Source organism: Colobus angolensis, unplaced genomic scaffold, assembly GCF_000951035.1.
Source record: "Colobus angolensis palliatus isolate OR3802 unplaced genomic scaffold, Cang.pa_1.0 Scaffold154, whole genome shotgun sequence".
Lineage (NCBI taxonomy): Eukaryota > Metazoa > Chordata > Mammalia > Primates > Cercopithecidae > Colobus > Colobus angolensis.
This window is the reverse complement of record NW_012114644.1, coordinates 3,978,721-3,994,983: the sequence shown is the minus strand read 5'-3', so window position 1 is coordinate 3,994,983 and position 16,263 is coordinate 3,978,721. Positions and strand designations below refer to the sequence as shown.

Here is a 16,263-nt window from a genome sequence, read left to right as displayed (position 1 = left end):
CACCTGTAATCACAGCTACTTGGGAGGCTGAGGCAGGAGAATCACTTAAACCCAGGAGGCAGAGGCTGCAGTGAGCCAAGATCACACCACTGCACTCCAGCCTGGGTGACAGAGTGAGACTCCGTCTGAAAAAAAAAAAAAAGAAATTTAGAAATGCATCTGGTTTCCTTGTGAAGAGGAGGCAAGAGAAAAAGGGTGGAAGAAGTGGGAGTGGGTTTAGGGTCTGTGTTGCAAGCTAGTTCCTGTGCTCACATTTGAAGAGTTCTTGTGCTTTCAAGTTTGAAGAGTCTCTAGGGTCTGGATCTAGTTGGCTTCAGGCTTTCCCTGACTGAGGAAGCCCCCAAGGTCCACAGACCAGCTTGGGTTATCCTCTCCTTCGCCACTTCTCACCGCCGGACACCTTGGCCCTTTTTGGAAGTGAGGCCCAGGGCGGCCCCAGCCCTGCCCCTCCTCCCAGCTCCACATCTGGTCCTGATGTCAACAGCCAGGGTGGGCGGTGGCCATGTTTTTCAGCTCCCGCCCAGCCTCAGGGGAGGGGTGGACTGCCCTGTCCCCACCCCTTACTCACAGTGACTGACACGGGTCACACACGCAGTAGGCTAAAGGCCAGGAACAAACTTTAATTCCCAAACGGGACCCTTAAGTCACAAGGACGTCAGATCTGGCTCACTCCCTGACAGGGTGAATTGGAACCTGGCCCCTACTTGGTCTCTAACCCCTTCCACTGGGTCTAGTGGGGACTCTGACGCTGAATAGGGGCTGTAGATCAGTGAGTATGTACGTGTGTGTGGAGGAGCAGCAGGGGCCGCTTTCCACATGGTTACATAAGCACGTATTGGGGTGGGGCAGGTGTCCCTCTGGTCTGAGGGTCCTCGTATGTCCAAGGTCTCCGTGCACAATTGCACACCCAGATGTCTTTGCATTTGGGAGAATCAGGGTGCTTAAAAAGGGGTGACTGAGGGCTGCAGTTGCGAAGGTGGCTGGGGACTGTGCCTCCGTGGGAACAGCGTGTCTCGGTGGGAAGATACTCTGGGGAGCCAGGACGATGTCATATGTGGGTAGCTGTGTGGACCAATGGTTGGGGGTATGTGGTCACAGGCTGGGAGAGTGGTGCAGCCACGAGAGGGAGCACGTGTCAGGGCTATAGACAGTGATGGTCTCTCTGTGGCATAACTCAGGAGGGGGCATGCTGTTCCCTGTGCCAGGCACCAGAGACAAGGACATCGAGAAGTTTGATGAATGGAGACGGCGTGTGAGCTGTGAATATGTGTGGCTGTTTCTGTGGCTTGTGAAGGTGACAGGCAGACTCCCACGTGTGGGGTGAAGATCCAGGGGAGTTGGTGGGTTACCTGGCTATGTGCTCGTGATTGCAGATGGACTATATTTATGTCTGTGGAAAGCTAATGCAGCAGTTGCTCTGTGGCCCTTGTAGTTGTGTATGAGTGTGTGGTTGTGCACCTTAGCAGCATGAGTCAAGTAAGTGGAGTGTGTGGGCCGTGGGACAGACTCCGGAAAACAGCTGCAGGTTTGTAGATGTGGCTGCCTGCAGTGTACACTTTGGAGACATTAACCCTGTCCATACCCACTGTCGAGGCTGGAGGCACCGTCCTGGGCACCCACCACCTCCAGGTTGCCTTCCTTCATCTGGTCTGTGTGGTGGAATGAAGGTCAGTGGGACAGACTTGCAGTTGGAAGGCTGGGGGGATGTTGAAAAGGCCACTGATGGTGGGCTTGAGGCTCAAGGAGTCCAGTGGGCACGGGCTCTTCAGGGAGAAGGCTTGCAGGATGGTGGTGAAGAAGAGGAAGAGCTCTGCTTTTGCCAGGCCCTCTCCAAGGCAGACACGCTTCCCTTGTGAGGAGAGAGAGAGAAAGGGCTGAGCCAGCCCTCCTCACACCCAGGCCCACGGAAAGAACAGGGGGGCCAACAGTAAGCCCAGGGTGCAGAAGGATGCCCCCAGCTGGCACAGATGCCTGGAGTTTGCCAGCGCCTGCTTGTGATACCCAAGGCTGCAACAGATACCTAAGGAGAAGGGCAGGAACGCCTCATGCTTCCTGAACCGTCCATCTGCATCCAGGAAACGGTCTGGGTTGAACTCTTCTGGGTGCTTGAAGATGCTGGGGTCATGCAGGATGGAGCCAAGAAGGGGGAAGACCTCCGTGCCCTGAGGAGAAATAATAATCAAGCTACAAATCCCTTCCTACTCCAGTCTATTCGGTCCTCGAGTATGGAGCACAAGTCTGGGGTGCCAGGGACATGAGTTTACAAAACATAATGGCATCAACATTTGTTGAGTGTTGAGTGGCATGCAGCGGCTCATGCCTGTAATCCCAGCCACATGGGAGGCTGAGGTGAGAGAAGCATTTGAGCCCAGGAGTTTGAGACCAGCCTGGGCAATATAACAAGACCTTGTCTCTATGAAAAATGAAAATATTAGCCAGGCTTGGTGGCATGAGCCCATAGTCCCAGATGCTCAGGAGGCTGAGGTGAGAGGATCACTTGAGCCCAGGACTTCAAGGCTGCTGTGAGCTATGCTTGTACCATTGCACCCAGCCTGGGAGGCAGAGAGAGACCCTGTCAAGAAAGAGAGAAAGAGAGGAAGAGAGAAAGAAAGGAAGAGAGAAAGAGAGGAAGAGAGGAAGGGAGGAAGGGAGAAAGGAAGGAAGGGAGGGAGGAAGGGATGAAGGGAGAAAGGAAGGAAGGAAGGAAGCAAGGAAGGAAGGAAGAGAGGAAGAGAGAAAGAGGGGGAAAAAAAAAGGAAAGAAAGAAGGAAGGAAGGAACAAAAGAAAAGAAAAGAAAGCCGGGCACGGTGGCTCACACCTGTAATCCCAGCACTTTGGGAGGCCAAGACGGGCAGATCACGAGGTCAGGAGATTGAGACCATCCTGGATGACACGGTGAAACCCCATCTCTACTAAAAATACAAAAAAATTAGCTAGGCGTGGTGGCGAGCACCTGTAGTCCCAGCTACTCGGGAGGCTGAGGCAGGAGAATGGTGTGAACCCGGAAGGTGGAGCTTGCAGTGAGCCGAGATCGCGTCACTGCACTCCAACCTGGGTGACAGAGCGAGACTCTGTCTCAAAAAAAAAAAAAAAGAAAAGAAAGAGAGAGGGGCAAAGAATACTATATGCAGGCTGGGTGACCTTGGCAAATCTTCTAGAAACTTTTCAAGCTCTCAGTTTCCTTATCTGTAAGATGGGCGTGATAATGGTATAGGGTTGCTTTAAAGATTAAATGAGATAATAGATATGGAAAGCACTCAGAATAACCCCTGGTGTAGAGCGGGTCCTCAAGCCTGGATACCTGTCATTATCATCATTCAAGTGTTGCTGCCTGGTACACAGGACCGGCTCCCAAGAGCTAAGTTGGTGTTTATTTTACAAGCATTATCTTACAGCTCCAACTTGATACTATTATTGTTTCTAATTTAGAGGAGGGATATATTGAGGTTCAGAGGGAGAAGTGATTTGCCCAAGGCCCCATATACAAAACAGGAAAGGGTAGGCAGGCGCGGTGGCTCACACTTGTAATCCCAGCACTTTGGGAGGCCGAGGCGGGCGGATCATGAGGTCAGGAGTTTGAGACCAGCCTGACCAACACGGTGAAAACCCGTCTCTACTAAAAATACAAAAATTAGCTGGGTGTAGTGGCGCGCACCTGTAATCGCAGCTACTCAGGAGGCTGAAGCAAGAGAATTGCTTGAACCCGGGAGGTGGAGGTTGCAGTGAGCCGAGATCGTGCCACTGCACTCCAGCCTGGGCAACAAAGCGAGACTCCATCTCAGAAAAAAAAAAGGAAGAAGAAAAAGAAAATAGCAGCAAAGCAGCATTGGATCCTAACAGCCACAGATTTGATTCTGCAGTGAAGGTGGAGGGAGCTGCTTGCACTAAACCGCTGGGGTTTCTGGGGAAACATCGCCCCCTTTTGGTTCTGCATCAGAACTGCTCTCCAGTGAAGGGCACTGAGATTGAGGGGGAGAGACAGAGGAGAGAATGTGTCTGCAGCCGGGGCTAAGGGTCAAGAGGGCTTCCCTTAGTCCTGGACTTGCTCCTCAATTTTCAAGCTGCTTCTCTGTATATTACCTCATTCGACTATCACGACCACTTTGGAAGGAGATAGAATTAGGAGATCTCTGGGGCAGATGGGGTCCAGAGATAGAGTCAAAGGGCAAGAAAACATAAACCAAAAAGAAACAGAAAGAGTTACAAGATGCAGAAAGGGAGGGAGTGTCAGAGAAAGAAGGAGGAGAAAGATGCAGTGGGGAGTAGAGGAGGAAGACAGAGAGAGAGAGAGAGAGAAAGAGAGAGAGAGACTAAGATCAACTAAAAGTCAGGGAGACACTGAGAGCAATCAACCCGGGCTCAGGCCCCGAGGCAGAGAGCCACGGGCCACGGCTGTGCGCATACCCACCTGGGGCAGGGTGTACCCTCGGAAGCGGGTGGTCCGCATGAGGGTGCGGGGGATTCCCATGGGCACCAGCGCCAGCAGCCGCTGCGCTTCATGCAGAACTGCGTCGGTGTAAGGGAGGCGGGTACGGTCCCCTAGGCTTGGTGCCTGGCCAGACCCCAGCTCCTGAGTCAGCTCCTCATGTACCCGCTCTGCAAGCAAGAGGAGGGCGGGAGTCAGACAGCAGGTAGGGCCCAGGGATCCTCCTCTCAGAAGCCCATCTGCTTGCATAGCTGTAGTTTGGGGTGAGGCTGACAGGTGGGGAGGAGTAGTCCCCCAGCCCTCACTGAGCCCAAAGACCACACATCTTGTGTGTTGGGTGTTCCATCTATCTTCTCTCTCTCTCTCTTATTTTATTTTATTTATTTATTTTTGAGACCGAGTTTTGCTCTGTTGCCTAGGCTAGAGTGCAATGGCGCGATCTTGGCTCACCACCTCTGCCTCCCAGATTCAAGTGATTCTCCTGCCTCAGCCTCTTGAGTAGCTGGGATTACACGCTGTGTCACCCAGTCTGGAGTGCAGTGGCGCGATCCTGGCTCACTGCAACTCCGCCTCCTGGGTTCAAGAGATTCTCCCACCTCAGCCTCCTGAGTAGCTGGGACTACAGATGCCTGATATCACGCCTGGCTCATTTTTGTATTTTTAGTAGAGACAGGGTTTCACCATGTTGGCCAGGCTGGTCTCAAACTCCTGACCTCAGGTGATCCGTCTGTCTTGGCCTCCCAAAGTGCTGGGATTACAGACGTGAGCCACCGTACCCAGCCTTCTCTTTTTTTTTTTTTTTGAGACGGGGTCTTACTCTGTTGCCCAGGCTGGTGCAGCAGTGCAATGATGGCTCACTGTAATAGCCTTCACCTCACCTCCTGGGCTCAAGTGATCCTTTCACCTCAGTCTCCTGAGTAGCTATGACCACAGGCACACACCACCACGCCCAGCTAATTTTTCTATTTTTGGTAGAGACAGGGCCTCCCTATGTTGCCCAGGCTGATCTTGAACTCCTAGCCTCAAGTGATCCTCCCACCTCAGCCTCCCAAAGTGCTGGGATTACAGGCGTAAGCCACCATGCCTGGCTCATCTATACTTTCTTAATTCCCATAGCACCCTTGTGACGTAGGTATTGTTATCTATCCCCATTTCCTAGATGAGGAAACTGAGACTCAGAGAACTCAAGTCACTGCCAGAAGTCACAGCTGGTTCCACTCCTGCAACACTACCAGGACCTCAACTCCCATATTCCAGGTCAGCCCATCCCCATGGCCCACAGCAGCTGCCTGACCCTAAAATGCTGGAGTTGGGCTGGGTGCCTTGGCTCATGCCTGTAATCCCAGAACTTTGGGAGGCCGAGATGGGCAGATCACTTGAGGTCAGGAGTTCGGGACCGGCCTGGCCAACATGAGGATAACCTGTTTCTACTAAACGTACAAAAGTTAGCTGGGTGTGGTGGTGCACGCTTGTAATCCTAGCTACTTGGGAGGCTAAGGCAGGAGAATTGCTTGAACCCGGGAGGCTGGAGGTTGCAGTGAGCCGAGATCACACTACTGCATTCCAGCCTGGGCGACAGAGGGAGACTCTATCCCCTATAAAAAAAATAAAAATAAAAATAAAAAACCAATTTGACCCTGCCCTTCCCTGCTCAAAGTCATTCCATTGCTCCCCATGGCTCAGGATAAGGCACCTAATGTATCACTAAGGCGACGAGGCCCGCAGACACCTGCCTTGTCTTTCACTATGCCTCATACTGCAGTCAGCAACTCCTGAACCTCTTCTGGCTCCCAGACATCCCAAACGCCATGCCCATTGATGCCTCAAAGATTTAGCTCAGCCTGTCTGCTCGGCCTGCCCACTCTTCCCTCTAAAACTCTCACTTTTTTTTTTTTTTTTTTTTTTTGAGACAGTGTCTCGCTCTGTCACCCAGGCTGGCTGGAGTGCAGTGGTGTGATGTCAGCTCACTGCAACTTCTACCTCCTGGGCTCAAGCAATTCTCATTCCTCAGCCGCCCGAGTAGCTGGGATTACAGGTGCATGCCACCACACCCGCTAATTTCTGTATTTTCAGTAGAGATGGGGTTTCACTATGTTACCCAGGCTGGTCTTAAACTCCTGTTCTCAAGTGATCAGCCTGCCTCAGCCTCCCAAAGCACTGGGATTATAGGCGTGAGCCACCTTGCTCAGCCTAGAACCCTCACTTCTGTTCCCAAGGCCTGGCAGGTGGAAAAGGCTCTTACTTTGGACATGAGGGTATTTCATCAGGAGCAGGAGGGTATAGCCGACCGTGGCGCTGACCGTCATTGTCCCAGCGAACAGCAAATAAATGACTGTCATCAGCATGTTCTTGTTGGTGAATTCTGTGTCTGGGTTTTGTTCCTCCTGAAAGAAACCAGGCAGAGGGGCTGAGAGAACACAGCCTTCGGGAAGTAAATGTCCAGAATAGCCAAGCCTGGGGTCAGCACCACAAGTTTCATCATGGGGTTTAGATAAATTTTGGGGAAGGTTGGGAAGTAGACTCTTTTTTTTTTTTTTTGAGACAGAGTCTTGCTTTTTCGCCCAGGCTGAGTGCAGTGGCAAGATCCTGGCTCACTGCAACCTCTGTCTCCTGGGTTCAAGCAATTCTCCCACCTCAGCCTCCCGAATAGCTGGGATTACAGGTGCGTGCCATCACGCCCGGCTAATTTTTGTATGTTCAGTGGAGACGGGGTTTCTCTATGTTGGTCAGGCTGGTTTTAAACTCCTGACCTCAGGTGATCCACCTGCCTCTGCCTCCCAAAGTGCTGGGATTACAGGTGTGAGATACTGTACCTGGCCGGGAAGTAGACTCTTGATGTTAGTTCTCTCTGGTTGAAATGTTTTTTAAAATGAAAGAGAATACTACTAAAAAAACACAGAAAGTTATAAGCATTGATGAAGATGTGAAGACTTTGAAACCCATGTACACCATTGGTGGGAATGTGAAATGATGCAGCCCTGTGGAAAATGGTACAGCAGTTCCTAAAAAAATAAAAAATACGGATGGGAGTGGTGGCTCACATCTGTAATCCTGGCACTCCGGGAGGCTGAGGCAGGTAGTTTGCTGGAGCTCAGGAGTTTGAGATCAGCCTGGGGAACATAAAGAGACCTCATCTCTCCTAAAAAAAAAAAAAATCAGCCAGGTGTGGTGGGGCACACCTGTAATTCCAGCTACTCAGGAGGCTGAGGCAGAAGGATTGCCTGAATTCAGGAGATCAGGGCTGCAATGAGCTATGATTGAACCACTGGACTAGAGCCTGGGCAACAGAATGAGACCCTATCTCAGAAAACAAACAAACAAAAATTAGAATTATAGAATTACTATATAATCCATCAATGTGACTTCTAGGGATATAACCAAAAGAATTGAAAGCAGGGGCTGGGCACAGTGGCTCACGCCTGAAATCCCAGCACTTTGGGAGGCCTAGGCAGGTGGATCACCTGAGGTCAGGAATTCGAGACCAGCCTGGCCAATATGGTGAAACCCTGTCTCTACTGAAAATACAAAAACAAAATTAGCTGGGTGTGGTGGCGGGCGCCTGTAGTCCCAGCTACTTGGGAGTCTGAGGCAGGAGAATCACTTGAACCCTGGAGGTGGAGGTTGCAGTGAGCTGAGATCGTGCCACTGCACTGTAGCCTGGACGACAGAGCAAGACTCCATCTCAGAAAAGAAAAAAAAAAAAGAATTCAAAGCAGGGACTTGAAGAGATACACTGATGTTAATAGCAGTATTATTCACAATTGCCAACAAGTGGGGGCAACCTGGGTCCATCAGTGGATGAATGGATATGCAGAATGTGGTATATACACACAGTTGAGTATTACTCAGGCTTAAAAAGGAAAGAAATCCTGTCACAAGCTATAACACGGATGAACCTTAAGGACATTATGCTAAATGCAATGAGTCAGTCATAAAAGGACAAATACTGTATGAATCCACTCATATGAGGCACCTAGAATAGTCAAATCTATATAGACCAAGTAGAAAGGTGCCAGGCACAGTGGCTCATGCCTGTAGTCCCAGCACTTTGGGAGGCTGAGGCAGTTTGGTCACTTGAGGCCAGGAGTTTGAGATCAGCCTGGCCAACATAGTGAAACCCCGTCTCTACTAAAAATACAAAAATTAGGCAGGCGTGGTGGCGCATGCCTGTAGTCCCAGCTACTCGGGAGCCTGAGGCAGGAGAATCGCTTGAACCCAGGAGGCAGAGGTTGTTGTGAGCCAAGACTGCACCGCTGCACTCCAGTCTGGGTGACAGAGTGAGATTCCGTTTCACAAAAAAAAAAAAACAAAAAAAAAAAAGGGTGATTGCCAGGGGTTGGGGAAGGGAGGAACAGGCAGTTGTTTAATGGGTATAGAGTTTCAGCTTCACAACATGAAGAGTTCTGGAGACTGATTGCGTAACAATGTGAATGTACTTAACACTACTGTACTGCATACCTAAAAATGGTTAAGATGGTAAATGTTATGTATATTTTACTATAGTTAAAACTAAAAAAAATTCAATAAAAGAGAAAAGAAATGGGGCAATAGAGTTAAGAAAATTTTTTCTTTCTCCACAAACAGGGAGGCTGCATTTAATTAAAGACTGTGGCCCCATTCTTCCAAAGTTCGTACAATTAAAAACTATTTATTTCCTTAGGAGTCACCTTAATTCTAGTTTTCTTGCAGGGAATGGTGGCTTATGCCTACAGTCCCAGTACTTTGGGAGTTCAAGGTGGCAGGAGGATTACATGAGCCCAGGAGTTCAAGACCAGCCTGGGTAACATAGTGAGAGTCCGTCTCTACAAAGAAAAAAAAAATTTAGCCAGGTGTGGTGGTGCGCACCTGTTGTCCCAGCTACTTAGGAGGCTGAGGCAGCAGGATTGCTTGAGCCCAGGAGTTCAAGGTTGCAGTGAGTTATGATTTTGCAACTGTACTCCAGCCTGGGCCACAGAAAGACATCCTGTCTCTTTAAAAAAAAACAAAAGAAAGAAAGAAAGAAAAAGAAATATTGTTCTCATATAATTAATAAAGTGGACTTTACTAACATAAATTGATATTGTAAGGCTTCCTAATAAATGACCATAATTCACATAAAATTGTGAATTTACACAAAAGTCTGGGGAGGCTGCAGGGGGTGGGATGAAGTGATCTTGGGGATTGCTGGTGTAGGACCCTGGGCATGGGGCCTGAACACAAGGGCCGAAGTGGGAGGGAGAAAGAGGAGAAATGCTGGACAGACAGACAGCCTGGCACAAATGCCCAGGTTGGGGGCGGGAGAGGCAGTGAGAGCAACTCCCTTAGAGAGACAGACAGATGTGCAGAGAAGGGATACACACACACACAGACACTCATACTCACAGAGACATGCAGAGAGAGAAGGAAAGAGGGACCCAGTCGAGGTCCCCAGGGACACCTGGCTGGGGACCTACCAGGTCACCACACCCATTCAGAGAGGGGGTCCCTGCACCCTTCCCGCACCTGTGCCATCTTCAACAGGAAGGCATCCACAAGGTCATGTGCGGGACCCGAAGCATCCAAGTTCCCCTGGTGCTGCTGTACCTGCCGGACTGTGAAGGCAGCTAGGGTGCTGATGTGGTGGAGGAGCTGCTTGTGGGGGCCTGGCAGGGGCCACAGGAACCAGGAACACATCTCATAGGTCTGTGGGGAGAAGGATGGCTAGTTCTCATGGGGCCTTGGCAGGAACCTTCAGGGAAGGTAGTTGGAAAGGGGTCCCACCCACTCACCTGACCCCCCTGGGAGCTGACTCCCAGCAGGGTACCACCAGCTGCCCGGACCATGGCCTGGAAATCCTTATCCTCATAGGAGAAGCGGAGGCCAAAGAGGAGGGAGCAGACTACGTTGGAGGTGGCCTGGGCCAGCAGCAGGGAGGGATCGAATGGGCGTCCTGTGGGGAATGGGGGGCAGGGAGGTAGGCTGTGATGGAGCCAGGCAGAGGGGAGCAGGTTGGGGCTGAACCCAACCAGAGAGAGACAGGGAGGCAGGGAAAGACAGATGGACAGACAGTGCAGGGAGAGAGCTAAACAGGCAAAGAAGGAGACAGACAGATAGGGACAGAGAAACAGACAGGGAGAAAGAAACTGAGTGACCATCACATGGACAAGGAGAGAGAAACAGAGATAGACTTAGGGCCCAAAAAATAGAGGAAAGGAGAGAGAAAGAAAAGAGACAGAGAGAGAGATGGAGACCCAGGAAGAATGGGATGATAGCACCAGGGACACACAGAGAGACGTCGTGACAGCCTTGGAGAGACAGTGGGACAGAGACAGAGGGCGGGGGTGAACAGAACCCCCAGCCCAGCCCTAGAGTCCGAGGCTTCCCCTCCCGCCCATTCCAGGACCTGGGTTGGGGCCACCCCCAGCCACAGCAGGAGAGTTTCCCCTTTCACTCGGCTGGAGACCCTGGGGCGACCCCACCATGCTGACCTTCTGTCCCCTGGAATGCCTCCACCAAACACTGGGCCTCCGCCTGGATCAGCTCCTCGCCTTCTCGCTTCCCCATGCCCAGGTCCCGCAGAGCAAGAATGGTAAACTTCCTCAGCTGCCTCCACCGCTCCCCGTTGGAGAAGAAAACCCCTGCACAGAAGGCTAGACTCAAAGAGGGACCGGCCCCTCTGCCCATTCCCCCTTCTTTCTTTCTTTCTTTCTTTTTTTTTTTTTGAGATGGAGTCTCACTCTGTTGCCCAAGCTGGAGTGCAGTGGTGTGATCTGGTCTCACTGCAACCTCTGCCTCCTGGGTTCAAGCAACTCTCCTGCCTCAGCCTCCGGAGTAGCTGGGAATACAGGTGCATGCCACCACGCCGGACTAATTGTTTGTAGTTTTAGTGGAGATGGGGTTTCACTGTGTTAGCCAGGATGGTCTCGATCTTCTGACCTTGTGATCCGCCCGCCTCAGCCTCCCAAAGTGTTGGGATTATAGGCATGAGCCACCGCAAACGGCCGATTCCCCCTTCTTTCTAGTGAGGTTCTCTGAGGGGGACTCTTCAGGCTCCGAGTCCATTCCAGCCTAGCCCAGGGATGAGGACTCAGTAGGTGTTCAATAAATGCATAATCAAATTGGTTCTCCCATCCTTTGCCCTTGGGTAAGGGAGTACATTCTCCTGAAAAGTAGGTAGCTGGGATGACCCAGGCTCCTTCTGTTTTGTAATTATTATCATTATTGAGACAAGGTCTTGCTTTGTCACCCAGGCTGGAGTGCAATGGCACGATCTTGGCTCATTGCAACCTCTGCCTCCCGGGTTCAAGTGATTCTCCTGCTTCAGTCTCCCAGCTAGCTGGGATTACAGGCATACGCCACTACACCTGGCTAATTTTTATATCTTTAGTAGAGATGGGGTTTTGCCATGTTGTCTAGGCTGGTCTTGAACTCCTGACCTGAGGTGATCCATCTGCCTCAGCCTCCCAAAGTGCTAGGATGACAGGTGCGAGCACCACACCTGGCCTGTTCTGTAATTAACCAGGATGAATGAAGAGTTCTTTCCTCCTTTCTTCTTTCCTTGCATCCAACCATCCCATCATTTATGGAGTCCCACTGGGTCCTGGGTCCTGTGCCCCATGTAATTCGGAGGTTGAACACAGAGGGAGGATGGAACTGTACCATTTTCCTCCTTTGTCCAAGACACCTGTTCCAGACAGACCCTTCCTGTCCAATGCCAGCCTGTCGTGGCCTCTTGGGCACCTCCCCTTGGGCGTCTCCTGCCCTGGCCCCACTGTATCCAAAGTGATCTCAGCATCTCTCCTTTCTCTGTTTCAGCCCACCATCCATTCCCTGGCCAGAGCCCCCGGCCTCTCCCAATTACTCCTTCCTCCCCATCTCCTGACCCCAGCCCTGGTCCATTACCCTGGACTCCTAGCCTCCATTTTCATCCCCTTCAGGCAGCAACCACAGGATCTTCCCAACTCTGACTACAGCTGTTCCCTGCTTAAAACCAACTGCTCCCAGGAAAAACAAAAGCCCAAACACTCTGGCATGACTCACAGGCCCCGCATGACCAGGGGTTTCCCTGGCTTCTCAGCTTTGTTACTTAGCCCACTATGAATGCACTGGTCTCTCACTTCCTCAAAGGGGTCAGGATCCTGTCTAGGTCTATGATCCTGCAGTTCCCTCTGCCTGCATCACTCTCACCCACTTCCATCCCATCCTTGGTGAACTAATTTGTTCATCCTTCATGGCCCAGCTCAAATGCTACCTCCTCTGAGAAGCCTTCCCTGATTCCCTCTTTACCCTCGTACAGGTGCCTGTGCCCTGTGTTTGCCCTCAAATCTGTCCCTCTCATTTTAGGATTATATTCCCTCCCTCTATTGTCTTACTGCAGTACAAGTCCCCCTCTCCCACAGTAGGAGAGGACACCACACCTGTCTGAGTCATCTCTGTGTACCTGGTACTCAGTATAGGACTGGGCATAATGATCATTTTTATGTTTGTTTGTGTTCTGTGGAGGCAGGGTCTCACCATGTTGCCCAGGCTTGTCTCAAACACCTAGGCTCAAGTCATCCTCCCAATTCAGCCTCCCTAAGTGCTGGGATTATAGGCATAAGCCACCATGCCCAGCCTGAAAATTTACCAGTTGAATGAATGAATGCTTCTCTCAAAGTCATGCTTTTGTAGGTGCTGGTCTTTCTGCCTGGAACACCCTCCCCACTCATCTTATGAGTCTCAGCTTTGACAGCCTCTCTTCCAGGAAGACTTTCTGAATCTCTCTCACCAAACAAGCTGGGTCAGGTACCTCCTCTAAATTCCTACAGTCCTAGGGCTTCCTTCAGCCTGGCCCTGATCCCTCTTGCCCTGACCCCTCCCCATCCCACCCTGACCTTTCCCCCTGTGCTTCCCTGTCTTGGCCCTGACCACTCTGGGCTGGCACCGTGTCGTCAGTCTGTTTCCCCACTGGCCTCGGTGCTCTGGGGAAGCAGCACCAGTGCTGTCTTAGTCACTGCTGAGTTCCTGGCAGCACCCAGCATGGGCCTCCTGCTTTCTGTTGTAACACAGAGAACTGCCTCTATCATTGGAGGGCTTACCCACCAATCCTCAGCACCTTGAAAGCGCTCTGGAATCTTTCTGAACCCTCAGGGCTTTACCTGGATCACTGATGGTTATCACTGATACCACAACCTGGTGATTAGTGAGTGCTCACTTTGCACAAGGCTCAGTCCTCACTCACTCAGTCCTACATGATGGGCACTGCTTTTTGTTTGTTCGTTTGCTTGAGATGGAGGCTTGCTCTGTTGCCCAGACTGGAGTGCAGTGGCACGATCTTGGCTCACTGCAACCTCTGTCTCCCGGGTTCAAGCGATTCTCCTGCCTCAGCCTCCCGAGTATCTGAGATTACAGGTACGCACCACCGTGCCCAGCTCATTTTTATATTTTTAGTAGAGACAGGGTTTCGCCATGTTGGCCAGGCTGGTCTCGAACTCCTGACCTCAAGTGATCCACCCACCTCCGCCTCCCAAAGTGTTGGGATTTCAGGCATAAGCCACTGCCTCCCAGCCGATGGGCACTGTTATCACTCCATTTTACAGATGAGGAAACAGAGGCATTAAGCCATGTGCAAAGGTCACACACCCATTAGTGGTGGCAGGCTGTGAGTGGAGGGCCTAGCAGCCCTTGACTTACCATGGCCATCAAAAGTCCGTTCCAGCATCACTATGGTTCCCCGGCCACTGAACTCTTCAGCCTGACCTCCCAGGGCCTCTCGCACAGCCTCCTGCCCAACCAGGACCACCACAGGCCGCCAGGGTCCCAGGTAGATGGTGAACACCGGTCCGTACTTCTTACTCAGCTGGGCACAGGGAGGAAGAAAGAAGAGGATGCTGTGACCTCTTCCAGCCAAGTTGTCTCCATCATGGCCCCTGTCACTGGAGGAGCCACCGGATTTAGCTTCTACACCCTCTACCAGGAACCTGCCCCCACCCCAGCAGAAATAGCTGAGGCTCAGTTCTCTTTTTGTACTAGGCTCCCGGGCCTCCTCCCCCAGTACATCCTTCAGTGGCATCCCCAACTTCCTGCCATTCCCTTGCTTCCTGCTGAACCTTAACTTCTGACACTGGGCAATCCAGAAGCAGTTTGGGTCTCCCCTAATTCCTTAGGGCCCCCCTACCCACCAAATATCCAGCTACCCTTTCCAGTCACCGCAAAACCCTCAAATTCTAGAGCAGACACTGCTGAGTATCTGCCCCATCTCTCCCCCAAGACCCCACCCCTTTTTCTATGTCCTTGAAGTCACCCAGAATCCTTTTGAATGGAAAACTTTAGGCCTCTTCCCACTCCCACCCGCTCTTCCCTAAGGCTGGGGCTGCCTCTGCCTTCTTTCTTGCTCTCCTTCCCTCCCCCCCTCCCAGGAACTCCCAGCTGAACTCCACCCATCCTCCCATCCCGCATTCTGAGCAGACAGATTCCTTCAGCGGGACCCCCTCTCTGAGCCTGCAATCCTCCAGTCTCTTCATTGCCTCCAACTCCCGCAGGGACGCCTCCCCCTTTTCTTCTTTGTGCCCTCTTCAGCATGCCCCACCTGTATGGCTCCAGCTACCTCTCCCTCTGGGGCAAGCCCAGCCGCATCAGCTTCTCCTTGGCTGGAGGACTTCTGTCTCTCTCAGCCTCGGTCCCTGCCCATCACCTTCCCAGGATTCTGTAGGCAGAGGTGTCTGCCCCTTCTAGCCCTGGTCCCCCACCCCGCGATCCTCTCTCCCGGGCACCTCTCCGGTTCTCAGCCCTGGACAACCTGCTGCAGCCCCCACCCCAGGAAAGCTGCAGCCCCTTTGCCTTGGGACCCCTGCCCCTGCCTCCTCCCTAGGATACCCGAAAACCCCCTCGCCCTGGCAATCGGGTTTCTCTCCCAGGGACTCCCAGCCCCTAGCCAGGACGTCCCCTGGGCCCCTCACCCGCATGAGCCCCGAGTACAGCGCCCCGGGCCGTAGCTGCAGAAGGTTTCCCAGCAGTGGCAGTGGCGTGGGCCCGGGGGGCAGTTGGCCTCGGGCCCGGGTCCCAGACAGCGCCAGCGTCAGCAGCAGGAGCAGCGCCAGCGCCAGCAGCAGCGCCCAGGTGCCGTTCGCCTCCATCTCGGCAGGTCGGCTCCTTCTCCTCTCCCAGGCGCTCCGCGCGGCTGGGCTAGTTAGGGGCGGGAGCCGGGCGTCTCCCTCCCCAGCAAAATCAGGCACGGGGCGGGGCAGCTAGCCCAGCCCCCTGCCTGCTGGGCAGGCTTATCTCCCCGCCGCCGGGTTTCTCCCAAACCACCGCCGCCGCCTGATGTCGGGAGCTCATGCTCCAACGGATGTCTCGGAGGTCACCCAGATTTACGCGGGACTCGGGCGGCGGAGACAGCGCCTTGGGCCCCCGGGTAGGGAGGAAGCAAACAGAAGAACCTGGAAGCCAGAGACTTTGGCCGCCTGGAGGTTGCCACACCCTGCACACCCTCCCAGCTCTACCTCCCTCATTGTTCGGGAGTGGGTTCGCGTGTGCCTGCGTGTATGGGGTGTCTTTGAGCCAATTTTCTCCAGCATCTTAACATCTTCACGAACCGAGAGGAAGGACTTGACCTTTAAGGATAAACAATCTGAAGTCCAGCGAGATAAATCGGTTGGTCCCAGGTCAACTTGGCTGAGTGGCAGAGTTAAGATTTCGACTTGGGCGAGTCAGAATGATTGAGTCATTCATTCATTCACTTAGAGGCAGTTTGTAGAGCCGTTAGGACGGTGACGGCTGAAGCCAGACTGCTTGAATTCACAGCCTAACTCCTCTGTGCCTCTGTTAGCCTTGTAAAATGGGGCTAGTTTTCAGGATTAAATAGTGCACACAATTTAAAGCAGACGCAGGTGCACATGTA

General features: G+C 52.4%; 1 protein-coding gene across 1 annotated transcript; it reads right to left on the bottom strand.

Annotated features, from left to right (window-relative positions):
* Positions 1-595: 595 nt before the first annotated feature.
* Positions 596-15,842, bottom strand: LOC105507829 (cytochrome P450 2S1). The gene is made up of 9 exons (XM_011936514.1): positions 15,323-15,842; positions 14,058-14,223; positions 10,874-11,023; positions 10,175-10,335; positions 9,909-10,088; positions 6,670-6,811; positions 4,410-4,597; positions 2,021-2,162; positions 596-1,849 (listed from the first exon to the last, which is right to left on the bottom strand). Exons 1-9 carry the CDS (start codon positions 15,497-15,499, stop codon positions 1,641-1,643), a joined length of 1,515 nt encoding a protein of 504 aa, XP_011791904.1. The 5' UTR covers positions 15,500-15,842; the 3' UTR covers positions 596-1,640.
* Between the last annotated feature and the right edge of the window lie 421 nt (positions 15,843-16,263).

Coding starts and splice junctions, on each gene's coding strand:
- LOC105507829 (XM_011936514.1), bottom strand. CDS start 15,499: ATGGAGGCGAACGGCACCTGGGCGCTGCTGCTGGCGCTGGCGCTGCTC. Junction 14,224..15,322: donor TGTACTCGGGGCTCATGCGG/GTGAGGGGCCCA, acceptor CCCTGTGCCCAG/CTGAGTAAGAAGTACGGACC. Junction 10,336..10,873: donor GGCATTCCAGGGGACAGAAG/GTCAGCATGGTG, acceptor CATTCCCCACAG/GACGCCCATTCGATCCCTCC.